A 26509-nucleotide genomic window follows, 5' to 3' on the forward strand; every position below is an offset into this window, starting at 1 on the left:
TTCTGCGCGGAAACAGAGAATACACAGGTTCAAAGTTTACTCAGCCTTAATCAGCACTTACCAACACTTCCTTGAGAGACATTATATATTAACTCAGGGCAGCAAAGCGTTTATTGGCTGGCAACAACTGAGCATGAAGATATAAAAGGCGAAAAAAGTGCTTTCAAATGCATATGTACATTAGACCGACGCTCGTAATAATAAAAATGACGGCATAAGTGCATGAAGATGAACGATTTAGCGTCTACGCAGGCGGTGGGCAGAGAAGCAGCGAGTGCCGCGCTGTGGCCCGCAGGCGTGTCTGCGTGTCACGTGACTGGTATTATGCGCGCAGGTACGCAGTGAGACAGGCTGGGTGTCCCTGCACTCTGCACCCATCAGTTAAATCACCGGACCGGCTTATTAATTGACTTGGGAAACGAAGGAAATAACAAGTAAGGTATTTTGACGTAATTTTAGGAGTCTTTACAGTGAATGCTTATTTCTCATAAAGATTAAAAGAAAATATGTATAATATTTATAACCATTTTATGCTGTTGGCATGGATCGCAATCTCGCCCACGGTACAGCCTACGTTAAACCTTTTGCTTTCCTGGGACGGATTCAGTATCGCCCTATATTCATTGGACAAGAAGGTATTAAGACTGTACGGATGGATGGTACATTATGCTAAGTTTACGAAGTTGTGCTGAAGGTTATATATGTTATATCTAAATTTAGATGAAATACCATAATCTGGAGATGATCTCATATCGACTTGTTTTCACTGCCACAGTTGCTGAGTGTGATGTGTTATACTGAGATAAAGTGAGTTTTATTAAAGAGCCGTGAAGTGTGCTGTCATGCATCCAGGTGTCGGGGCTGGCATTGCATATCGATAAATATAACCGCCATTGACACGTCGATTTGACCTTCACAGGGAAACACAACAATACCCTATTACCTGATAAAACGTGATGCGCGATGATAATTCTACTACCGTTAATTTTTTTGGGGAACTTTTGCGCATGTATCTCTTTTACTTTTGAAAAGTCCATTTTCACGGATCCCTGTGCACGTTATTGCATCCTTTATGCTTATTATCCAAAATCCATCCTTGTTTCACTCTAATGGCATGTTGTGTTTCTTTCACCAGGAGTGAGGAGAGATGGCCAACTTTAAGGGGCATGCTTTGCCCGGCAGCTTTTTCTTGCTGTTCGGCATTTGGTGGTCGGTGAAATACCCATTCCGGCAATGCTGGAAGAGGAGCCATTTACAAGGGAGGAAAAGGCTGCCCCTGCTCTTTGACAGGATAGATTTTGTGGAAGGATCCCTGAAGATATTCTTTGCCTTTGTTGGTAAGTTGGACACATACAAACAAGCATTGAATGCGTTTACTACTCTTTGATGAGGCAAATTGTGTTGATTAAAACTGGATGTCCGCTGTTAGGTATCATGGCTGAACAGTTCGTTCCGGACGGGCCCCACGCTCACCTATACGACAGGCAGGGAAATGCCTGGGTGAAGCTAATGAACTGGCAGCACAGCACCATGTACCTGTTCTTTGGTATTTCTGGAGTAGCTGACCTCCTAAGCATGTCCAGCCTGCCTGTCCCCCTGGGGATCGACCGTCTGGGGCTCGCTTTAGCGCTTTTCGTCGAAGGTAAAGTAGCCGTTCTGTCTCTGAATTCTGAATGAGGAGACTGTTCTTACCCTGTTAATATGGTGACTGAATCACAGCGGTCAATACCGATACTAAGGGTGTTTCTCAATACCAAGAACGCAAAGATCGTACTTGCATTCCTGGCAAATGCAGGCTTGCTAACTCGCCGCCTAAGAATGAACTTAGGATGCAATGAATCATGGGATTGCATATGTTAGCAAGGAGACAACATTGATATTTGTGAGGCCGAGCAAGAACGATATTCAGCGATCTTTACCGTCCTCTGTGCTTCTGTTCTTAGCATTAGAACTGTACGTCGGCAATGAAAAATGATGCTAAACAGCTATGTGAGAACACAAGTACGGTCAGGTCTGCATACTGATAAAGGCCCTAAGACTGTACTAAAATCCGACAGAGCTAAAGCCCTGCCAAGACAGCATGTGATGCTGACCCGTACTGGCTGCTTGAAAGCGCTAATGCTTCCTTAACCTGACAGCGTTCCTGTTCTACTTTCACGTGCACAATCGCCCCCACCTGGACATGCACATTCACTCCCTGCTTCTGGTGGCTGTGTTTGGGGGCGCGGCGAGTACCTTTCTGGAGGTCTTCAAACGAGACCATCCCATACTGGAGTCACTCAGGAGCAGCTTAGCCATCCTCCAAGGAACATGGTTCTTCCAGGTACCGCAGCATTCTGACAAGTATGGCCTGAAATTCACAAATATACTCACCAGCAGGAGGACAGTGAGTTGTGTTTGTCTGTTTAGATTGGCTTCGTGCTTTACCCACTGAACGGACCAGAATGGGACCTCGAGAAACATGATAACATCATGTTTGTCACCATGTGCTTCTGCTGGCATTATGCTGTTGCTTTGATGATCGTGGCTGTGAATTATACCATTGTCTGGTTGTGAGTATTCACCAGAGTCACTTTCATTCTATTGAATTCTGACGTGATAAAGTATGAAGTCTGTTGGTGTAAACCTGCTGTTCCTGTCCTCTCTCTCACCATGACATCGGTCCTCCAAGTGCCATGCAAAAGTGTACACGGCGGGAGACCTCTGACATGGAGATCGGACTACGGAAGACCTTGTCGCCCAGTGACGCTAGCTCACAGAAAGCCCTACTCCACGACTCAGAAGAAGAATAGACTGATGCATACATGGATTGAGAAATGCCACAGAGGGTGATCTGTACTTCTGGGAAGGATTTCCTGGAAACTTGTTTTGATGGTAAAAATTTGTTTAAAAAAACAAAAAAAACAAAAAAGAAAACCCTAGACCTTTGTAATAAAATAGTTCATTCTTAAAGAAATATAATTTGATAACATACTGATCTATAGTGAAGTTTTCTTAAAGGAACCAAGCTCTCTGCTTTATTTTAAAGTAATTCCATGATGCATTCTGAAACAATATGGTCTTATTTTATGAAAACAGCTTATTTTATCTCGAGAAAGCATTTGGTTTTGTCACAGAGATCCTTAGTGTCTCGATAGGAAGTGAACAAATTAGGTTAGCGGCAAGATCTCTGCTCAGAGGTATATGTGGGAATAAAACTACACAAGATCAACTGACAGGGTGCCTGTATTGTTTCAAGGTTAAGCTTTCGTCAGGCCGCAGCCATAAAACGGGAAGGACCGGATTTGTATTTTTATGAATACAGTGCAGAAGCAGAAACAACGTGACTATAAAAGTAAATAGGCGACACGTAACTCTTGCTGTGACCCTGGAGAGATGGATCACACTGTGCTTATTGCATAACACGTCGCTAAAAAGCACGTTAAAATTTCACGTAAGATAAAGGAGCATTATTCTGGTCTAGAGAAGCAATTTTACACATTTCAGCATGTTTCATGGTATATGCAGTGACTGCAAATCAGAGGTGCAATTTGCATAGATGTATAGAAACTGTGCTTGAAAACATGTAGAAAAGAGAACCACTGGGTTTGTAACTATGGACTCAGGGACATTACTGGTCTGCATTGTACTGCATTGTTTCTTCTCACCTTACTAACATAGCAAACAACTTTTTCAGCAGACATGCCATAAAACAAGATTAAGGTTAAAAAGAACAAAAAAAAAAAACACTCAAAAATCTGTCCTTTCATATTTATTTAAAAGTGAGGTGCAAAAAAAATGCCGGGGGAAAAAAAATTATTACACAGCTATACAGAGTCAAATAGTGACTGGTTCAGTACAACATACCCCAGCTGACAATATATTATAGCTTAAAACCTCAATTCTTTTTGTTTGTGAACCTTTCATTATGTCATTTGTCAGTTATTTATTCCTGACAAAATTTAATCTCAATTAGAGCTTACATCTTTATCCAAAGTATGACTGTTGGTAAGTATCCTCTGTTTTCTCTTTACTGAAATGGGACACTATCCTTACATCATTCACAGGAACCCGGTTAATGAGGAAATGCATTTATGAATTCTACAGAAGAACTGAGGTCTTTCTATCTAGGAGATGACACCATAATAAGTGTTCTGATGTCAGCCCAAATATTTTTTCTTTTTCTAACAAGAAAAGCAAACAAAAACAAACAAAAGACTGCTATACAGTACAGAAACATAACCAAACTGTACAAAAAGTCCTTTGCTCCAGTATGGAAGATGCTTTTATCGTAAAGCAGGTGTTGAACTGAAGGTCCTCTCCAGTGAGCCGAGCTAAACACTGGACGGGCAGCTGGAGCGGGATTCGCAGCTGCGTGTCTGCGGTCGCAGATCATCCCAGCCTGGCAGCCGCCCTCCTGCGCACGCCATGCTGCGGCACGCGCTGTCGCCCTCTAGTGGCCACATGTGTTGCGTCTCCGCATTTCACTGGGGGTCGGGCGTCCTTTTTGGGGACGGCGCAGTGGTGACGACGACAGTGGACAGGGCCTTTGAGGAGCTGCCAGCGGCACCTTGCTGCAGCTGCTGTGCAGGAACGGTCTGAATGCGCACCTTGAAGAGGAGAGAGGAAAACGTCACCCCTCCGATTGCTGTGGGAAATGAAACAGCACCAACACACCCAGCCACCTTAACACTTAATTTTTCCTTAACTGATCAACAGCATGTTTGTGTGACATGAGGCAGCATTTTAAAATTTTAAAAAGAAACATAAAAGGCATCTGTTCCTAGAATACTTGCGTGATGCAAACAAATCCTGACCTATGGGTATACCGAACCCATTTTTTTGTGTTTTAAGACAGCCGATTGGTTGATATTTTATTGGCCAATAGAAACTAAATTCAGACCCTTTCTCCAAAACTGGGTCACGTATGGAAATTTGTATCTGTGAAATTTTGCATGTGGGTTCTGTCACATATATTCGCACCGATGCAAAATTGAAAACCACTTGACCTCATGTTGACAATCTAGTCATCAATCAAGAAAACTGGTTGAACATATTCTACTGGACCAACTTCAGGTTTGCTTTAAACTGAAGGCACAGGATGTTTAATGACACGAGCAGCACGGCTGGCCAGCCAAGCAAAAACATAAGGATGAGGTTCAACACTGAAAAAGAAAAAACTTTATTTCTATAGTAAACATGACTCCTTATGCTTTAAATGAATTATAAATCACACTTAGTTTAGGGGTTTTACCTACAATGAATAATTTTAAAAGTATGCTAGACTGTGTCTTGACCAAACAATGTTATTGTTTTAAATACTGCAGCTAAAATAACGTGATTATTTTTAGAAAAAAAAATGTGTACTCCAGTGAGTTTGTTTTATGCTCTAATTCCGATGCTGTAACTTTGTTGCCATGTCGACCAGGACTCCCTGCAAAATGAGACACTGCATGTCAGAGCGACTTTCCTGGTTAATAAAGGAGGGGTGACGGAGGCTGCACGCCTGCTTACCTGCGTGGCCTGCCCCTGCTGCTGCAGCTGCTGCAGCTGCTGCGCAGTCACAAAGCTGACTGGCTTGTTCCCGGCTATGAGCTTGGCACCCGCTGGCATGGTGGTCAGGATAATGTTCCTGCCCAGGCTGCTGATGCTGCGGAGAGGGGTGACAGCAGACCGTCGTACACAAAGCTGCCACCTGACTACAGACAGGTCACAGGCAACTGGGGGAAAGTGTGGGAGACTCACTTGGTGCTGATGTTGCCTTTTATGATGGGGGTGGTGACCACACTCTTGCTCTTCAGTGGCTGGCTCAAGACAGACAGGGGGACCGTGATACGTGCAGGCAGCTTGCCCTGGGGGAGGAAGCAAGAGGATCGCAGAGGGAGAATTAAGAACAGGATACAGATATTCATTATTAAAAAAAACCTACAGGTGAAAGGTTATGACGGGTTATTGTTCTACGAACTGGGATTTGGATTTCAGGAAGGCCTTCGACAGTTTGGGGATATTTCACTTTACGCCTTTACGTTTTTCAACTACAGTATTCTGCAAAAATCTTAGGCAGTCAAAGAAAATGATGGATGAACGATTTTCATGTTTGATGTAAAACTATGATTTTATACTTGTCCAAAGTGTGTCAGCCATTTTAAACCCTCTGCTAAAGTCACCACAGTATTTGCAACAACTATCCAATGCACCCATGTATTTACTGACATGACCTCTAGCATACAATGCTTGGCTGATCTATATCTCATCAAGTTATTTAATTAATGAAGTTAATTAATTAATTGAGTTGGTGGTGAAATTTAACAGACACATGGAATGGCTGAGGCGCCCTGAGGAGAGGCTTGGGAACTGAAGCGGTTTTCATCTAGCCGTCCAGCAAGACAGCAGTAATTTTTTTTTTAGAGAATAGAAAAAATTCTTATTTTTTATTGTTCTATTAATTTACATATACTCTGTGTTCTAATGTTACACTGTATTTTTTTCCTGAACAAATATACATCTAATACCCAGATAAACTTTTTCTTTGACTCCAAAGTCTCTGAGAAAGAGGACAATGGTACCCAGCAGTCCTCAGTAACTCGGGTCTCATTTCTTGTCCAGAAACGTCATTTTCAGACATTCCTCAAACTGTGCTGCTTCCTTACTCGACTTGGTCACACTAACACCTGCTTGAAAAACCAGGTAATGACAAGCAAGGTCTCATGCTGTGACTTCAAACAAAGGACTGACATTATATCAAGTCATGGCCAAGACACGTTAGATAGCACTGTTCACTCTTCTCCGTAGCATCCCCTGATATCATTGGGCACAAAAATAAAACGTCCCAATTTATAATCCAATAAGGTGTCTCACGTTGCATCCTGTTGCCTACTGTGTGCCATAGGCCAACCCAGCAGCTCAGCGGACGTGTTTATCCACACAGGTCACCTCAGGACGGACCATAAAAGTGACTCATTAACCAGCTACCCTAAACCAATCCCAGATTCCATTATCTAGATGTCAACCAACAGCTATTTACAGCATGTAAGACAACCAGTAAGGGCAGAACTTCCTTTGCAGCATAATTTCCCACAGATCTTCTAGTGCAGGGGTGCACAAAGACCGGACCGCGGTGCCAGTGTGGACCGAACCGCGGTCTATATTGGACCAAATCGCATAATTAATCCAGACCCAGTTGATAATGCACCTTATGAATCGATATGATTAACTTCACAACGGCTTATCGTGGTTTGAAGTACAAAAATACAATGTAGAACCATCAAACCATGCACACACATAACCCGTTAAACCAGTCCTTGCATTAAGTCCCCATTATTATAATGTCTATATGGAAAGTTGTTAATTCTTTAAACCCCTGGTCTGGTGCATGATGAATAAAATGGGGAACGGTCAAGTCTGGACTTTGATACCTATAAAGAAGTGCTTCTTAACCCAGTCCTCCCAGTTCCCAGCACACCAAAACCAAGCAATGAAGGAAGAGAATACCTGATACAGGTGTGTTGGGAGCAGTGTTACTAGAATTTAGATTTTTTTAGTTTAGTTTTCATTTTATATTATTTTCAGTTTTCATTTGAAATCTAGTTTTAGGTAGTTTCAGTTTTAAGTATTTTGACTCCTGAGGACAAACTGAAAGTTGTACAACCGTCTTATACGTCTGATCTTTAGAGTCCTACATGAATACAATGTGCATATCATGGTTTAAAGTCCTCAAAATGGGTAAAACATGTTCCAGGTAATGATAATTAAACTTCAATTTAATCTTTACTTTAGCTAAATAGTATAAAAAGGTAACAAAAATGTTTTCTGACATTTTATGGTAACAGCCCTTATAGGGAGCCGGGAGGGAGCAAAAACGTGGACCGGCTAGGGGTCCCCAAGGACCGGATTGGGAAACACTGCTAACGATGGCTTAATAAAGGCTAATAAAGTGCTGCACTTACCGCCTGAGTGGACACCACAGCGCCACCTACAGGCACCTGTCGAACGGTGGCAGTGCCTGCGCCAATGGAGATGGGCGACCCCCCCGCAGCCGGACCCATAGTCAGACCCTTGGCTCCGGCCATCCCGCTGGTCGCTATAGTGACAGTGGCAGCCCCAGACGTGACCATGGGCGGCTTGGTGCCGGTGGTGGTTGTCGTCACGGCGATGGTCTGGCCCTGCTTCTGCGGGATGACGCCCAGGCCGGGCATGATGCGGATGGTGGTGGCCGGCTTGGAGTCGGAGGAGACGGTGGAGAAGCCCCGCCCCTTCTGGTCAGCCACCGTGACGGCGAGGGCCGGCATCAGGCGGATGGCCGTGTCCCCCCCCGCCTTCAGCTCGGGGTGCACCTTCACCAAGGAGGGACCCCCTTTGATGGCCTGCAGGTCAGTGGGGGGGGCTGCGGGGGTGGAGGAAGACGGCGGCGATGGGTGCGAGGGGGCCACGTGCAGGGAGATGCCCTTGCCCCCCCCCGCGGCGGCGCTCAGCATGTCGGGCGTGAGCTTGACGGTGGTGACGGGCGACTTGGTGAGGGTAGCCATCATGTCCGGCGTGATGCGCAGCACCGTCTGGCCCTTGGCGTCGGTGGTGATGGAGGAGGGGGGCAGCCGCAGCACGTCTTTGCCTTGGATGCGCAGGTTGGTGGCTGCCAGGGGAATCCCGGCGCCGCCCTGAGGCTTGACGCCCAGCTGGCTGGTGATGGCCACCTGCACCCAGGGACACGGGGTTTAACCCCCAGGGACAGTCAGACACACGGCGGCGAATGACACTTTGCAGGCGGCGATGCAGACCGTCCAATGCACCCACAGACCATCACAGCCCTGAACAGCCTACAAGACCATGAACAGCCCAAACACACCCGCAAAGCCAGCGCCTCCAGACCCCCTTTTATTCCTTCACTGGCTTCTGCATCGCTTGGCTGCATGATCTTACTGCAGTTTTAGTTTCGTTATCCGTCTTTGTTTTAACCATCCTTTACCGTATAAGCGTGCTGGGTGTCAGGAATGCATGTTGCAAACAAAATGATGAAGATGATGACAAATAAGAGAACAACCAGTAGGCGGGGAAATGGACATCCATCCATCCATCCATCCATCCATCCATATTCTGTAACCACGTCGCTATTCAGGGTCATGGGGGTCCGGGGGCCATTTCCCAGAAGCTAGTTTGAACATATTAACAGGCCCCCTGACAAAATGTCACCTTGCCCCCCCCCCCAGTGCCCACACTGTATAATTGTATGTATTCAGGGACCCCTGCAAAGTGCTGCCCCCTTGAGTCTGCCAGGGCATGCAGGTCTCTTCATCATTCAAAGTCATTACAACCCTGAACAGGAAAAGCAGTTAAATGATGGATGGATACATGTAAAATGTATAATAAATGTAAATGTATTAAAATGAACTATAAAGTGACGCATGAGGGGGGGGGGGGGGGTGGATGCACCTGCTTGATGATGTTCTGGCTGTTGACGCCTTGCAGGACGGCGGCAGGCGAGGTGCTGTGGGCTGGACTGCCGGGGGCGCTGCTCTGGGGTTTGCTGACGGCGATGGCGGAGGCCAGGCCTGTGACAGTGAGGCCTGCCTGGGTACGGGCTGCCTGCACCTGCACTGGGCTGCCACTAGAGGTCGTTCGGAGGGGCAGGGTCACCACAGCCTGGCAGAATGGGAAGCAGAGAGAAGGTAAGTGCACAGGGGGATGGATCACAGAGTTCACGCCACCGCCCCGAGACGGGAGATGGGAGGGGGGGCCGATCCTTACCTGCGCCAGCCCCTTCGTATGCGTCATGGTGACTGGCACGCGGATCTGGTGCTGACCAGGATGCACCAGCGTGGCCTGAGGGCTCCCAGCGGAGGCGCTGAGGGTGGGCTGTGTGGTGACCACCCGCACCTGCGAGAGGGAGCCCGGCCCTGGGTGGGCCACTACTCGAGCTGCCGGCTGCGGCCCAGCGGCCTGCGGAGCCTGCTGTGCGGACTGGCCAGCGGACAGGAGAGTGCCCAGCTGCGGGATGGATGGTGGGGACACCAGGAGGACACTGCAAGGGACAGCGCAGGTCATAATAATAAAAGAGTAATAATAAGTAACTGCACACAGTACTGTACTGTAGCTCGAGCCAATGAACAGCTGAAGCCTCCCAATGTTTTCACGAGCGTCAAAGTAGTGTGTGCGTTCGTTATTATGAACCACTGTATTTAATCCAAATTATTAATATAATAGGCTTTATGGCAGTTCATTCATAAGTAAGAACTGTCTGTCGGCTGCTCTTAGCCGGTTTCCCTGAACCTGGTCCTGCCAATGTGGCATGTAGATTAGATCAGAAAAGCAAAGCTAAGCTGAGATGAGATTCCCAGGAGGAATCTGGTACCACTTCGATCTAAAAAATACTACAGATCATTTGATAATATATTAATAGAAGTACTATTCCCCACACAAATGTATTACAGTTATGCCTTGCTCCTGGCTTTTAAAAAAAACAACCTGTAAATCACTTGCAAATATAAAACAGTGGGTTAATTAGCAAACTCAGAAATAAGCTATGAATAATTACTTACAAGTTCTTCAGTAAATACTTTGTGGGACGAGAGAAAAATCTTTGCAATAAATTTCTTAATTTGAATGTAAAAGAATATATTTTTTACTTAGTAATATATTATGTAATTGTTAGTAATAGGTTTATTAATAGTTTAGGTACAGACCTGTTACCAGAAACACTTGAGCATCAGGGAACATGGTGCACAGACAATTATGCACATAGTGCAAAAGGGTACGCATAGTGCAAACAAGTAAATGTAGTATTATGGAATATTAGTGTATTGTTTTTTCCACTAAAATAACATCCCAAACATTGACATTAACAGATTTAATTTGGACTGTATGATCTCAGCTGAGACTGAAATCGATGCAAGAGAATTAAGTAAAGCCAGACAGGGCGCTTCAGCTTAAAGGAGGGCGGAGTGACATCTGGGGGGAGGAGCCAGCAGGAGGCCGGGCCTCTCGGGGCTGACCTGGGGCTTTGCCTGACCGCGTCAGGGACTCCCGTTTTGGTGGGCGTGCCGGCCGTGGGGGCCAGGGGCGATTTGGGGGTGCCCGGGGTGCTGGGCGTTGGCGTTGTAGGGGTGGGAGGGAGACTGACTGAAGGTACGGCCCCCCCATCAGGCAGAACCACCTGGCCTGGCTCGCTGGTCCCAGGCACCTTGCCACCCCCCTCCTTATTACTGGACTTCTGCAGGAAACACGTGGGGGGGGGGGGGGGGCACATCAATCAGACATCCATGAGTCATGATTGTAAATATACAACTCCCATTATTAATTTTAATAAAACGAAAAGGTTAAAAAAAATCACATGACGTAACGACATAATGAATAAACTCTTAGAAAACACGAAACAATTCAATCGGTTAAAATACTTTCATAATAATTTCACTTACGCAGTACCTTCAAATCATTATTATTATTAAACTATTTTAATCTGTCTGGATAACTTACACAGAGTACATTTCATTTTTAATGTAATTAATTACGGTTAATCCCTGCACAACACAAATCCTCTAGGTCGCATCTGCGCCGATGACAGCGCATTCCCTGCGAGGTGAACGCCTGGCGCCGAATCCCGCGGACTCACCGGCTTGGGCGCAGGTTTGGGCTTCTGCTGCAGGGCTTTCTTGGCTTTGGCGGCCGCTGCCTGCGCTTGGTGGATCCGCTCTGCGGCGGGAGAGAGCGGTTTCCTTTATTAGCGACCCGGCCAGACGAAGCGCAAAACGATGATGAGTACTGCAGCAGTCGCCGCATGAGGAACGTTGGCTCATGTCCCAAATTAGACAACTGCTTCTCCTTTTCACCATGACAGGTTCAACAAGACAACACACCATGCACGTGCCATGCGCCTCAGTGCTTGGTGGTCTTTTGTTTTCCCTCATTTACGACGTCCTCAGGCGCAAGGTTATGACAGAGAAGTACAACAGGGAACAGTGGTGCCTCACCAAACTCCTCCTGGCTCCGGTTGCGGTGCAGGTAGATCCACAGCTTGCGGCCGATGTCATACTTGACGCAGGGATCCTTCTCGTAGTGCAGCCGATCAAGGGCGCCGCTCACTACTGTGTTGACCTGCAGGGGGCCGCAAAAAATGCCGCTGATGTGTATCAGAAAAACACACACACACACAAGTTGGTGTACCCATCTAAATGGGGACCGTCCATTAATTCTATGGGAAAAACCCTAATCCAAATCACAACACTCTTAACCCCGACCCATCCCTAACCTTAACCATAAGTAACCAACCCAAATAGACTTTTGGCATTTTTACTTTTTTGATTGCATTCACAGATTTTTTTTTTATAAAACTGAGGTTATCCAAATAGGGACCTCAAAAGATGTCCCCAAGAGTAGGGAAATTTCAGGTTTTACTACACTTTGGGGACAATTTAGTCCTGAAATGTGATCTATGCAAGTGACTCAGTCTGGCCATTAACGCGAAAACAAACGACGTCCAGAGTCTCTCTCTCTTTCACCTGAGCGCTGGTGACATCAGGGGCGAGGAACTGGGAATCTTTCAGCAGCTCGCAGATCTCGGCCCGAGTGCCCTCCCCGTTGGGAAGCCTGGCGGCTGCGTCCCGCACTGGGGGGGTGGGGGAGCATTTAGATACCCAAGGATAGCAGCAAATACATGTAACTATTCATATTAACCACAACTGTGGCTCAACAAGAACAATGTAATGGTTGACATGTAGGGCTTCTCTCGCTGTGGATTTCAGTCAGATAAAGGAAAAAAATGTAGATATACTGGTTATAGTTTTGGACACAGTCATGTGTTGCGTAACTACATTTTGATCAAAGATGGATCGCATATATGACGCTGGTCCCTTAAGATTATAATGGAGCTGAATAATTCCTATTGCCTAGGGCAGGGGTGTCAAACTCCAGTCCTGGGGTGCCGGAGCCCTGTGTAACTTAGATCTTTCCCTGTTCCACCATAAATGATTCAGCTCAAGAACTGTGTGATAATTAGCAGAAGGAGTTGAATCAGGCGTGTTAAATGAGGGGAAACAAATGTGCAGGGCTCTGGCCCCCCAGGACTGGAGTTTGACATCCCTGCTCTAGGGATGTCATCGCATTTGTGACGCCGTAGCACGATGCATTACGCACGTGTTTGTGGCGACGCAGATAGAAACAAACCCACTGCACCACCAGTCACATAACGTATAGCAAAGTACAATTATACACAGTATATATACTATATAATTATCAGTATATAATACTTGATAATGATAAGCAACAACATTACTCGTTCAAGTCTTTATTATACAGTATTTTTATTGTTATTTTAGAGTGTACTCTTCCTACTTATAAAAAAAGTTCATTGTAGCCTAGGTGTGTAGTAGACAATACCATCTGTAGTAAGTTTGTGTAAGCACACTCTATGACAGGGGTCTCCAACTCCGGTCCTGGAGAGCTACTATCCAGTAGGTTTTCTGTCCCACTTGGCTTCTGATGAGCCACACCTGCTCCTGGTATTTACCTGAGAACAGGTGTGGCTCATCAGAAGCCGGGTAGGATAGAAAACCTGCTGGATGGTAGCTCTCCAAGACCGGAGTTGGAGACCCCTGCTCTATGATGTTTGCACAATGATGAAATTGCCTAATGACACAGTTCTTAGAACGTATCCCTGTGGTTAAGCGATGCATGACTGTAGTCATATTTACAGGGTTGTGGAGAGCCTTCAGGTTATCCTATGAAAAGCAGAACACAATCATACAGACGGCGTCCATTTTAAAGACGCCAAATCAAGAATTCACATTCAGACTAGACTGCAGGAGAAAACCCACTAGCACAACATGCCAAGGCAGCGATCAGCTTTACCAAGTGACAGGATGGTCACGTAGGCCGGACGGTCTGAGCGCAACAGGGAGTGCTCGCGGGCCTTATTGAGAGATGTCTCCTTGTCGAAGACCCCCTTGACGGGCCCCACCACCGACTCGAAGCCATGCATGCGGAATGTGAATGCCTTGTGCGGCTGGTCATAGCGCTGCTGCTCCTGGGGCGACAAGGAGCAGGGGAGGGGTTAGTGACGGACGACAGAAACTGCACGTTAGAGGTGTGAGACACTACTGCGGCCATTGTACCACGTGCCCTACAGCATTGTCTAGGAGATGACACACTCCATTAAGCGCACAAGTCCTGTATGACACAATTAACAGTGCGCTTGGGTGACGCATCATGCCCCCGGCATGCAAGACGATTCCCTGAGAATCCACAGGTGTCATTCTCCACACCCGTCTGACATACGACACTCTTCTCATAACCCCATCTATGAATTTCTTTACTGATGTCATCTAGAAATTGGGATAGGACCAGAAGTTCCAGATTTCTGCTACTGGCCACCTATTCCCCATGCTTCCTGAATACCGTACATGTGTCATGCACTTCTATTTTAAGTCTTTCTCTCTTCTGATCCTCTGTTGATAGTCTTTCATTTTGTAATTGCACTATTCACCTTATGAGGGCACTGGTATATATTTGACGTTGTTGCTGTTGGCAACAATTTGTCCATCTATTGATCAAAAGCTAGACCATGATCCCCGAATCCCGAGGCGGCACTAAACGGGGGTCCAGACCTGCTCCTGAAAGACGCGTCTCTCCTCCCCAGTGCTTGGCCTCACTACGTAGTCCGTCCACCTGTATGGAGGAGAATAAACGATTAGTACCCGAGTTGACTGACCCCGGGGCGAGTCGATGAGGGTCTGCACTTACACTCTGGGTGTGGGGGGGGTCAGCTCGGCGGGTTCCTCACTCTCCTGCTGCAAAAAGGCATCGCCACGTCATACACACACACGCATCAGAGCATGAAATGCCCGCACTGGTTCTGATTCCACAGTTACCTTGACAACCACCTGGTCCTTGTTTTCAAGCCAGAGCTGGCAAAGAGCACTCAAGTCCTTCTCGCCGTCTGAGGTGGGGCCTTCAGGAATCAGAAGATAAAGGGAGAGGCGGCAGCCTGGTCAGGACGACTAGAATCCATCACATTTTACACATATGGCAATAGTGCAGCTCAGATACAGTACTGTGCAAAAGTCTTAGGCTGCCAATAAAATTGATCATCTTCGTTGGCTGTAAAACTATGTCTGTCAAAGTGTGTCAGCTTAGCCACGTCAAACCCTCTCCTAAAGTCACCCCAGTAACCGTCCAATACACCCATGTATTTGCTGACTTAACCACTAGTACACCTGGTAAGGCTGATCAATATCGCATCAAGTTGACAGTCAATTAATTAAGCAACCTGTTGAGAAGAGATTTGAAACCCAAGCCGGTGCTCTTCCAGTCACCCTACAGGACATCAGTTCCAGAAGAAATTCTTGTCACTTTTTAAATACTGCGTTACTGTTTATTTGCATAAATTCTAATGCACTGTATTCTGCTGCGTTCGCTCCCTGAACTCCACAAGGGGGGAGAAGCCACTGGGGAGGATCATCACACCTGCTGGGGGGTGGAATCATGAGAGATCTGTCTGAGACCATAGATGCAGATCTATGTGCCCTTCACAGCTAAATGCAGCGCTTATAAGCCTAAAGACACAGGCTGATTTTTTTTTATTGCACAAAGTCTAAAGTTTCACCGCATCTCATCACAAAAGCACATGCTGTACATAATGTAAGACGCTGCAAATCACACCAGCACGCTGCAACACCCCCGCAGTTTCTCCACTTTCCAACAAAATGAATGCTAACTTACTGGGAGGACCGGTTTTTCGCATGGGTGGGCCGTAAGTTATTCCACAAACAACTGCGCAAAGTGTTTTTTTCCGCCATCTAACAATTGCTGCTTTGAAAATCCTCTGATGACTTCCAAGAACTGGCTTACATATCAGGGCATTCACCCGCATTACTTGTTTAATTAAGTAAACAATGGTTGCACGACACATTAAGAGATCTCAGAATATGATAAACCCGAGTGACTGATTTTATTGTATACATTTTTTATTACACACACACACACACACACACACGCACGCACACACATACGCACGCACGCACGCACGCACACACACACACACTGTGTGTACTCAGCATTTATCACTATGTGAATTACTGCATCCTTTCTGCAGCTGTTTTTGCTCCTTAAACCCAGGCTGCACAAGTATCTCCCATCATCAAACACACAAAGGGCTTCAAACCTACAAACCGAAAGGAGGGGGTTTACGAGGGGCTTGCCGCACGAGATGCGCATCTCCAGCAGAGTTCAGAGTGCCGGCACGGAGCTCGCGGCTAAGGTTACTCACTCATCCACCTCCACTGCTGCGTTCGCTCCCTGAACTCCACAAGGGGGGAGAAGCCACTGGGGAGGATCATCACACCTGCTGGGGGGTGGAATCATGAGAGATCCGTCTGAGACCATAGATCCCCTACTTTTGCAAACAAGTAAATCAGTAACACTTTACTTGAGGTGAAATATTATGCTATTACTTATGTATTAACTAACCACAAACTAAGTCTTAGTTACATAGCGACCTCATGTTAATTCATCATTAATGAATTGTGATACATTTTTCATTCACAGTTACTATATTTGTTACTGCATCTGTTAATTCTGTAAACCTTTGTCAACTACTGAAGGAACAAGTCATGAATAAGAAGTGAAATACTGATCTCATGTTTATTCATTATTAAACATTTTTATCTCAAGCAGTTACTATATTTGTTACTATTAATCTTAATTATGTGAACCTTTGCGAAGTCATGAATAACACAAGTGAAATACTGATCTCATGTTTATTTATCAATAATCAATCAATCTTTCATCTCAAGTAGCCACTATACTTGTTCATGATTTGTACTTCAGCAGTGACTGAGTTACTACTAAGTATTTGTGCCCCCTCAGCTAAAGTGTTACCAATAAATAAGAGGGCAAGGCATATTCACCTCTGCTTTCTCCTGCCAGAAACTGAAGGGCGGGCAGAACCAACTCCGACCAGCAGGGGGCAGTTGAGAACCAGGGGTTGAGCGTGCTGGCTGGCAAAACTTGCCATTGCTGTACTTTCTCTTCCAGCTGAATCAGAAGACAGTTACGCACTTGTTTATATATTTTACACCCAAGCTACATACCAAGCAATCACGTGCAGTATGCTAGATAATGCTATAAACATTCCAGACTGGACTGTCTGGTTCAAACTGGTAGATGTATAAAATGGCACGCCTGTACCTGTTTGCTGGAGGGGCGGTCCGTGAGTACATACCATGCTGGTGGTAGCCTGGCCCTCCATCTTCAGGATCTCCTCCAGCAGGTTGAAGTAGCTGACGGCGATCTCCTCCACCACAGCAGGGCTATCCTGCGCATCTTCCAAAGGTCTGAGCGGCAAGGAAAGGGAGGAGACATGGGAAACTGTCACGGAGGATTCCAGAAAGACTCACCGATGCAGACAGGGGCCAATCTAAGACAGCATAAGGCACAAGGCTGGGGATGTCAGTCCATCACAGGGAACGAACACACACGCATACGCGCACACGCGCACACACACACACACACACACACACAGATACAGACAGATACAGACACACGCTCACACAGATACAGACTGACACACACACACAAAAAGAAACATAGATACGGACGGACACAAAGATACAGACAGAGACACAGACACATGCTCTCTCTCTCACACACACACATACAGATACACACACATATACAGATACACACACACATACAGATACACACACACATACAGACAGACACATATTATGGGCAGTTTAGAGATGCCAGTTGACTGTATGCCTGTGGACTACAGTAGAAAACCATATAACTCGAAGGAAACCTGCATGACAAAGGGTGAGAATGTGAACTGAAGAACAAAGCAGTGGGGTGACTCTAATCTCTCACAACCTGGGAGGCGTGACTCTAATCTCTCACAACCTGGGAGGCGTGACTCTAATCTCTCACAACCTGGGAGGCGTGACTCTAATCTCTCACAACCTGGGAGGCGTGACTCTAATCTCTCACAACCTGGGAGGCGTGACTCTAATCTCTCACAACCTGGGAGGCGTGACTCTAATCTCTCACAACCCGGGAGTCATGATTCGAATCCCTCTGACCTGGGAGACACGATTCAAATCTCTCTAACCTGGGAGGCATGAGGCAAAACTGCGATCCACAGAGCCATCGTATCACCCGCTAAAAACGATTAGCGTTAACATTCAATTCCATGTGAAGAATACACAAAAATGAATGAACTAACAAAGAGCCCTCAGTGTATCCACTGGAGTGGAAGCATGTACAAAGGGGACATTCTTAAATAACCATGTGCCTAGAATTAGTGGGATGTGACTAGACAGAAGGGCAGTCTTCCCAAATAGTTCTTGGAAGGAACAGAGACCAGATGCTCAGTGGTGTTTATCAACACTCAAACCACACATGAGGCCTTGAGGTTTTAGGGGGGCACTTTCGGCCACAAACATTCACTACACTAAATAATAAACAAATATGATCCTTATTTATGAGATGCTAAATTAGAATATTCTGTTACCCAGCTAACTAGGTATGATTTTCTGACTATAGCTAATGTTAATGATATATGCAACCAGGAAGCCATCATACCCCATCGGCATCACAAAAATACAGGAAATCAAAGCTTCCCTAACAAAATGATTTACCTGCACTGACCAGTTTCTTCACCACAAACAGAAAAACTCCTGATGAGGATGTGAGGCACCGAAGAAGCAACGCAAAGCGAGAAAGGGCTGCGGAGTGAACTCACTCTTCTTTGACCCCGGGGGGGTGGAGAGGGGCCTCTGGAATGGCGGCAGCAGCGGTGTGACTCGGGGGGGGGCCCTCAGAAGGCATCAGCACATCACATGGCTCCTCTGGTTCCATTTTAATGGTGCGGATCTTCTTCTTTCTCTTCTCCTCCCTTAATTTCTTCTTGGGCACGGCTAGATCAAACAACGCTAGGGGCACAAAGTGCCGAACAAGATTTATACCTTACATCACAGGTGTCAGACTCCAGTCCTGGGGGGCCGGAGCCCTGCACATTTTTGGGTTTCCTCTCGTTTAACACACCTGATTCAACTCCTTGTGCTAATTACCACATAGCTGTTGAGCTGAATCATTTGTGGTGGAACAGGGAAAGAACTAAGTTACAAAGGGCTGTGGCCCCCAGGACTGCAGTTTGACACCCCTGCCTTACATCAGTGTTTCCCAACTCGGTTGTCAGGGACCCCCAGCTGCTCCACATTTTTGCTCCCTCCCAGTTCCCTAGCAAAAACGTGGGCTGCCTGGGGGGTTCCTAAGGACCAGACTGGGAAACAACTGCCTTACATCACTTTTGATATTATAAGACCTGCCAACTCAAAGCTGGCATTTTAAAGTTTGAAACGATGCACATTTCTGGCACACTATAAACTAATTTTGTGTTTCTCATGTGGATATTTCAACAATCAAAACATCAGTGGGATTTTGATTAGCCATATCAGGTGTGCTAGTGGTCGTGTCAAAAATACATGGCAGCTACAAATACAGTGGTACCTCGGTTCTCGAACTCACTAGAACTCGATTTTCTTGAAAGTCGAACAAACCAGTTTGACCTAGAACTCGATCTGAATATCAGAAGTCGAACCGTGAACGCTGATCTAATATAAATTGTACGCGCCAGGAAATGAGTCATACTACAATGCAATTCTTACTTGAATACCTTCTTCACAGACTGGACGATTAACCAAATAAAACAGTGCAACATTACAGTAACTAACAATAAATGAACCATTAATTTACATTTATTTAAATTTTATTTTACCAGGTAAGTTAACTGAAAACCAGTTCTCACTGCTTTACGTGATATTCGGGAGAAATAGCAGATTACGCATCAGAACTGCCTGGGATACAAACGTCATGCGTGTAACTAAACTCTTCAGCCAATAAGGGCAAAGGTGTGTCGTCACAGAGGCGGTTCCAGTTTGTGCAGCCGGGTGAGAGGTCGCAATGCATCTAACTGTAATGCATTGCGTCAGGATCAGAATGCGTTGCTTTAAGCCAGCGCTGTAAGCAAGTCAAACGCACCCAATGACCGGACTGGGGTTAGGGTTAGGGTTAGGGCACATAAACATAACGCCTAATGACAACAACCAGAAACAGCTGATCACATGGGGATCCCACTCGAGGTTAACGAGGGGGCGTGGCACACGGAAGGAGCGGACGATCGGGGCAGCAGGGTTGCGGCCATTCCGGAATGCATTGATGAATTCCAGTCCAAATCAGGAAATGGAAATGGAGCTGGGATTGGAAAAAAAAACTACGGGGAACAGAATTGGAGTTGAATTTCAGTTTCAAGGAGATTTAAGTTCCAACTCCAGTTCCATTTCCTGATTTGGACTGGAATTCATCAATGCATTCCAGAATGGCCCCAACCCTGCCGGGCAGGACAAGGGTAATGTAGGGATAAGATCTATCGTTTTGGAAGCCATTAAGAAAAAAATGCTCTTCTTGTTTTATCCTGCTCATTTTGTGTTTAAATGCTTAAAAAATGTTTTTTTTTTTTTTTAAAGGTGTAATTTTGGGGGGCCGGGAACCAAATAATTGGTTTTCCATTATTTCTTATGGGAAAAATTTGATCAGAACTCAAACTTTTTAGGATTCGATCCGGAGTCTGGAACGGATTAAGTTCGAGAACCGAGGTACCACTGTACTGGGGTGACTTTAGGGGAGGGTCTGAAGTGGTTAAGCTGACACATTTTGACAGACATAATAGAGAAGTTTTACACCGACACGAAGATCATTTAAACCTGTTTTACGACTGCCTAAGAATTTGCATGGTACTGTACATATTATATGTGTACACATACAAACTACATGATATTTATGAGGTGCAAGGCTTATAATAGGATGTTATTTCAGTATGAGCTAGCGAATCATTCCGTTTTATTCTTGCAGTGGTCATCCAGTTTTTTCTTTATTCTTCCAAATATCGCCTACCGTAGACTCTAAAACGGTCTGCAACAATTGATGGTGATTTTCCTTTTCGTATCTCTGTAATAAAATTGGAGGGACGTGACACTACGCTTCCTTTTTGAAGCCATGGATTTTGCAGTGTTACGCGCCGCTGTAAGTTCAGCTCTGCCCACAGCCTCGTCCTCTAGCTCGCTCTCCATTCGACGTTCGCTCCGCCTCCACGTGCAGACTCCGCCCATGACTGTCTGTATGCGACATTCGTCACTTCCGTCTTCCGAAGTGAAAAGCCACAAGATGTCTCGGGAGCTCTGCTCACGTATTAATAATTGTTGCTGATTTGCTTTTATTTGATGGATATTACTGTGTATGATTTGTTTGGTTTATTGGATTTTTGATTTTTCGCTTTGGTTTACTTGCCATTTGGTTTCGAATTCTCGCCCGCTTTTTGGTTAACGTCTTCGCGCAGCCCTCGGACGCTTTGATCTCTGTATGCTTTGTGTGTGTCAGGTGCATAGGGAGTGACTGGCATTTTTGTTTCGCGAGCTTATGTTGTATGCTGCTGTTTGGATAGGGAGTAAGGTGTAAAATTTGTAGTTGGTGTTTTTGTTTTCTCTGCACTTAAGTAAGTTAGCTTTGGGTTGCGTTTGAAAGCTGGGTTTTGTTTATTGTTTTTGCTATAGTCACTCCTAGTCCTTTTACGCCAGGTTTAAAATACCCTTTTGTCCATGTGTATTCCCTTGTCCGTCACACCCTGTCCTTCCCTTACTCCACGTCCCCTTTCCCTTTCACTCTGTTACACCCCAACCCTAGACTGAGGCTCGTAACAACAGCTGCCGGTTATGTAAAATTAATTTGCGCATGCGCATGTCTAGAGCTGCCCAGTAGGGGGAGGTGCCCGTATATCGGAGGTCCGGATAAGGGAGGTTTGACTGTATATGAAAATAAGGAATTCAACTTTAAGAAAGGTGTGTGTGTGGACACTGAATAAGATGATTGCTTTATACTTTAATGTTGTGCTCCTTTAAATAATACCATCAGTACAGTCTCCATACAAGTACATGCACCCCAAAATGTGGGTGGTCTGGTGGACCTGGAGTACTCACCCGCTATGGAGCCTTTCCTGCCTATGTTCACCCTGGACATGATGTCACCGAGATGAAGGTCCACAGTCATCAGGTCAGGGTGATCCTGCCCACACACAGACAGACACTTATAGATACATCTTAGGATGTTACAAAAACTGCTACTGACAAAATAATAAATGGGCTTAAAGCAAAAGACTGGATTTAATACTTGATAACAGACAGCAGCTACTTTAGGAGTATTTACAGACAAATATGAATGAGAACATTTCCTGATGGAAACACTGGCGAACTGACCGGCTGCCGTCTTCGCTTCTCTCTGTGCCTCCTTAGTAGGCCCCTGAGGTCCTTCTCCCTCAGCTCTAGCTTCTCTGCCAAGACAAAAAGGTTATGTTTCCCTAATCCTAGAATTAACCTATATAAACAGGTCTTGGGTCTGCAAATGCTTAGCACAAAACTAGTGAACACTCAACCAATCCAAGAAGACAATCCACAATTGCTTAATTTAAAATTCACTGGTACATCCAATCAGATTTGTGCGACAGGCATTGACTGGCTTAAATTGCAGCGTGCACTGTGTGCTTGATCATAGCATTAATTGAATTACATACTTGATATAGAGTTACGACTGGGCTGGCATGGTAAAAATCGGGTCAGGTGCAAAAAAGGTTGAGAAGCACTGCCATAAATGCCATAGATGTAGCCTTTGGAAGGAAACTAACCTGTGGTCTTCATGTCTTGGGTTGAGAGGGTTGGAAGAACTCTAAGGGAAACTGTGGGAGTTGGGGATGAGGGAGATTGGGGAGCTGGTGACCATGAGCCCATATCTGCAAGAAAGAAACAGAAAAAGGAGTTACTTCTTACAGAACAAGGGTTTTTATGATAAACACGCAAACGTCCTAAAGGACTGTACTCAACTTACCTTCATCATCAGAAGACAAGGTGCCATCGCCACACTCGCTCTTCACCTCCCTCAATATTCGGTAAAACCGCCGCCTGGCCCGCAGCTCCTGGGCCTCGCCACGAGACGGGGAGGGATATCTTCGCTTCATCGCAAGATCAGGGCCGCTACGACTAGCCTGCTCCAACAGCTCCTGGGCCATGAAGAAAACACCAGAAATTTATGAGGAGGACCATGATCTGACAGCATACTTATTTATAAATGGTTTCAAAGCCCGTATACCTTCCTGGAGATGAGGATCTGTTTCAGTAACCTGTGGTAATACTGCTGCAGAGAGTAGAGATGCCTCTTCTTTTGGGACTTGGCACAGAGCTGCCGGTATCTTACCACCTCTGGATTAAAATAGCCATCTGACAAGCAAAGAAAAAAACAATATTATAAGAAATATCAAAAATAAACCATACAATGAGACGGTCCATTTCAACCCAGTTCTCGGGGACCCTCAGACAGTCCACATTTTTGCACCCTCCCAGAAAGTCCACATTTTTGCTCCCTCCCAGACAGTCCACATTTTTGCACCCTCCCAGACAGTCCACATTTTTGCACGCTCCCAGACAGTCCACATTTTTGCTCCCTCCCAGACAGTCCACATTTTTGCTCCCTCCCAGCTCAGAAAACATAGACTGCCTGGGGGTCCCCAAGGAGTGGATTGAGAAACACTGCAATAAGGGACAATGACAGACTTACCTCTGAAGAGTTTCTGTGCTAGGTGCAACGGGTTTCCAAAGCGGAAGTTCTTATTATTAAAAAGGTCACTGATGACACTGTCCTGCTGAGCGGCACAGTTGTCAGGGAATTGAGGAAGAAACTGACGAAGACGCTGCCGTTGGGGATCCGTCAAAACATTAGACCATGTGCTCTCACTCAGGACGGAGAAGAAAATCTCAGGCTATTTGGAGAAGAGAAACAAAGAAAACCAGTGCAAACACATTTATACTGAAAACAATACAAAGTTAGGCACACTAGTTTTCACACTAGTTAGACACAAAACTGCTAATAATGGAGAAAACTACTGGAAAAATTCATGATAAGTTAAAGTGATGGAGGTACTGAATATCTAGGTCTAAGTGTGTGAAATTGCAAGCTACAAAGTTATTTCAGATGAAAGGTTTTATAACTAAATGAAATAATAAACATATGTAACTTATTTTAGCTTGTATTAATGCCACACAACTGGACTAATTAATGTAAAATCTCGGGGGAAAATGTCCAAAACAACACCCTAATTACAGTATTTCGTCAGAAACTAACATCCTCCAGAAGATCCTCCGGCAGGCTGACTCGGCTGTTCCCCAGCAGACACTCCTCCATGATGCGGCCGTCGCTACCCACCCCGGGGTCCAGGGGGTCAGTCAGCATGTGGTCAAGAGCATCCATGCCCCAACTACCCCAAAAACATAAAATACTGTAGAAATATAACCAAGCATGAACGTTGGGCGTGTAGCAAAATCCTAAAATAAAGAAATAAATTTACACTTTTATACTGTGTTTAAAATCAAAGAACATCCAATGCGATTTTACAACCAAAATCCAGAAGCATTTCTCATTTAGTCGTACTATGTTATAGGTGCTGCAAATACACACTAAAATAATACATTTCTGGATCGACTTGGTCAATAATTTATTGGTAACCAGGTGGAAAGGGAGTTATGAGAAAGGTAAAAAAAGTACACATTAAATGAAATACAAGCGTGCCCGAAGTAAGCAAATAATCACGAGACTCCGTGTATGCTAGAGACTGGTATTATACCGATGAAATATCTCTTCGATGTATAGACATTACACAGCACCCATATACACACACAGTTTCCTTTAAAGCCTGCAGCAATACGTCTACAATGGTAATCAAATTAAAAATACGAAGGCGACGGAAAGCTCTCTGTGTTGAATATCTACAAAACGACATCATATTGTCTTACTTGCCATCAAATGCAAAATTATTTAAAAAATATTTTAACAGCAGATAACTGTAGAAAGTAACAATTAATGTGGGAAAGTTCCCAGGGAAGTCTAGCTATCTTGAAAACATTATGTTACAAAACATCGCCTTTGCTTTCGAGCTGCCTGCCATTGCAGAATTTTTTATCATCGACATAAATGTGACATCGATAGTGATAAGAATATTATTTGCTATTTTACAAAATTGACATATCAATCTAAACCAAATACAATAAAACGTATTTACCTTGGAGTTGAGAAAAAGTGCACAAATTTAACCGAAAAAAGATCGCGGAATGAAAACAAGAAAGGACCATTTCCGTTCCGTCACAGAACTCAGCACCCCTAGAAACACGTCTTACATCTAAGTTTCCATGAAGACGTTCCCATTACCCTGTGTTTAGTGATACATAAGCAATGGTACAAATAAACGATCTCCCAAAGTTGTTATGCAATTATTGACAATGCATGGATAGGTAGCTATAAGGATGTATGACGTCTTTGTGTTCGACATATTATGAGGAAATAAATCCGCAAATGTTTAGGGAAAAGAGATGCTTCTTTATGGGGACTCTCTATTCATCTCTTTGGGGAAAACTCTAATCCCAGCATGAGGACCGTAACCCCTACCCAGCCCTAATTTTAACCATAAGTAAACAAACTAAATACAAGACTTTGGGCATTTTCGTTTTTTTTGATTGCAGTCACAGATCTTTGTGGGGACCTGAAAATGGTCCCCAAAATGAAAAAAAAAAACAGGTTTTTATTACATTGTGGGGAACATTTGGTTCCCACAATGTAATATGAACCTAAGCCACACACACCATTTTCTACTTTATCCACCTCTATTTTAAGATATTTATTTTCCTTTGTTCAAATGATCCAAACAGAACCCTTTAAAAAATAGGCCAGAATATTTCATAATGAATTTGTTTGAGATTATCAGGATAATTATCAAATAATTATCAATCAGCACTTATGCCATGTGGACCACCTGCTGTCTCTTGAAATGCTGGGACTTCATTTCTTAGACAAAATATTTTTTTTCTAGTTAATTCTTGTTGATTGGTCAGTCTCCTATAATCATGCATGTGTCACTAATGTTAATGTGAAACAGCTGAATGACTCTTTCAATCAAGGAAACAAACCAGATTTCCCAGCCTTCCTTTACCTGTGAGCCAGGTGTAGAGCCTCTGTGGCCAATCAGGATCAGTAATTATTAAAGTAACTATCTGGGAAAACTGAAAACAAGGCCTGGATTTGCAATTGAGGGCCAGATTTGAAGAGTCCTACGGTCCTCCTACCCTAGTTAAGGGTTTTGCTTAAGGGACAAATAGTGCCATCACTCTGCCAAGCACAGGGTTTAACTTGGCGATCTTCTGGTCACAAAGTCCTCACCTGCAGAACCATATATTGTTGTCATGTACCAAACAGAGCCTTTGATGTACAGTATATATGCAATTTCCTCCTCTCCTTTTAGAAAGCCAAAAACTCAGCAAAGTATGAGAATGGGAAAGATCTAGCAGTTGTTGGGCTCTTCCTTAAAGGGAAACTGGGACAGCTTCTAGTGCTTGAAGTGCCCGTTTAGTGATTTTCATCAGCAGCTACCAAACTGTTAATGCTAGAAGATTTCCAACAT

General features: G+C 44.9%; 2 protein-coding genes across 6 annotated transcripts; one reads left to right on the plus strand and one right to left on the minus strand.

Annotated features, from left to right (window-relative positions):
- Positions 1-171: 171 nt before the first annotated feature.
- tmem45b (transmembrane protein 45B) lies at positions 172-3215 on the plus strand. 3 transcript variants are annotated; one of them, XM_023800446.2, is made up of 6 exons: positions 172-439; positions 1136-1337; positions 1430-1642; positions 2139-2323; positions 2410-2552; positions 2672-3215. In XM_023800446.2, the coding sequence occupies exons 2-6, from the start codon at positions 1148-1150 to the stop codon at positions 2790-2792; spliced, it is 852 nt and encodes a 283-aa protein (XP_023656214.1). In that variant the 5' UTR covers positions 172-439; positions 1136-1147; the 3' UTR covers positions 2793-3215. The 3 variants fall into 3 exon arrangements, with proteins under 3 accessions (XP_023656214.1, XP_023656213.1, XP_023656215.1); XM_023800445.2 differs by having other exon boundaries at positions 173-434; XM_023800447.2 differs by lacking the exon at positions 172-439 and adding an exon at positions 570-635.
- Positions 2898-25258, minus strand: nfrkb (nuclear factor related to kappaB binding protein). 3 transcript variants are annotated; one of them, XM_023800432.2, is made up of 26 exons: positions 25118-25258; positions 24184-24337; positions 23620-23821; positions 23155-23282; positions 22894-23065; positions 22694-22798; positions 22269-22342; positions 21993-22077; positions 18704-18893; positions 17186-17297; positions 16872-16998; positions 16232-16309; positions 14835-14914; positions 14707-14753; positions 14571-14631; positions 13816-13990; positions 12468-12574; positions 11940-12063; positions 11582-11661; positions 10965-11182; positions 9721-9994; positions 9406-9615; positions 7926-8669; positions 5725-5831; positions 5494-5629; positions 2898-4589 (listed from the first exon to the last, which is right to left on the minus strand). In XM_023800432.2, exons 2-26 carry the CDS (start codon positions 24307-24309, stop codon positions 4464-4466), a joined length of 3888 nt encoding a protein of 1295 aa, XP_023656200.2. In that variant the 5' UTR covers positions 24310-24337; positions 25118-25258; the 3' UTR covers positions 2898-4463. The 3 variants fall into 3 exon arrangements, with proteins under 3 accessions (XP_023656200.2, XP_072557943.1, XP_023656202.2); XM_072701842.1 differs by having other exon boundaries at positions 24184-24321; positions 25117-25258; XM_023800434.2 differs by lacking the exon at positions 25118-25258 and adding an exon at positions 24852-25027.
- Between the last annotated feature and the right edge of the window lie 1251 nt (positions 25259-26509).

The sequence above is a fragment of the Paramormyrops kingsleyae genome, chromosome 18 (genome assembly GCF_048594095.1).
Source record: "Paramormyrops kingsleyae isolate MSU_618 chromosome 18, PKINGS_0.4, whole genome shotgun sequence".
Taxonomy (NCBI): domain Eukaryota; kingdom Metazoa; phylum Chordata; class Actinopteri; order Osteoglossiformes; family Mormyridae; genus Paramormyrops; species Paramormyrops kingsleyae.

What these genes read in the sequence shown, in the direction of transcription:
- tmem45b (XM_023800446.2), top strand. Translation starts at nt 1,148, where the DNA reads ATGGCCAACTTTAAGGGGCATGCTTTGCCCGGCAGCTTTTTCTTGCTG. An exon ending in TTTAGCGCTTTTCGTCGAAG is followed by an intron (nt 1,643 to 2,138) that starts GTAAAGTAGCCG and finishes TTAACCTGACAG; the next exon opens with CGTTCCTGTTCTACTTTCAC. An exon ending in AAGGAACATGGTTCTTCCAG is followed by an intron (nt 2,324 to 2,409) that starts GTACCGCAGCAT and finishes TTGTCTGTTTAG; the next exon opens with ATTGGCTTCGTGCTTTACCC.
- nfrkb (XM_023800432.2), bottom strand. Translation starts at nt 24,309, where the DNA reads ATGGATGCTCTTGACCACATGCTGACTGACCCCCTGGACCCCGGGGTG. An exon ending in AGATCCTCATCTCCAGGAAG is followed by an intron (nt 23,066 to 23,154) that starts GTATACGGGCTT and finishes TTCATGGCCCAG; the next exon opens with GAGCTGTTGGAGCAGGCTAG. An exon ending in CTGATGTCACCAGCGCTCAG is followed by an intron (nt 12,064 to 12,467) that starts GTGAAAGAGAGA and finishes GGCCCCCTGCAG; the next exon opens with GTCAACACAGTAGTGAGCGG.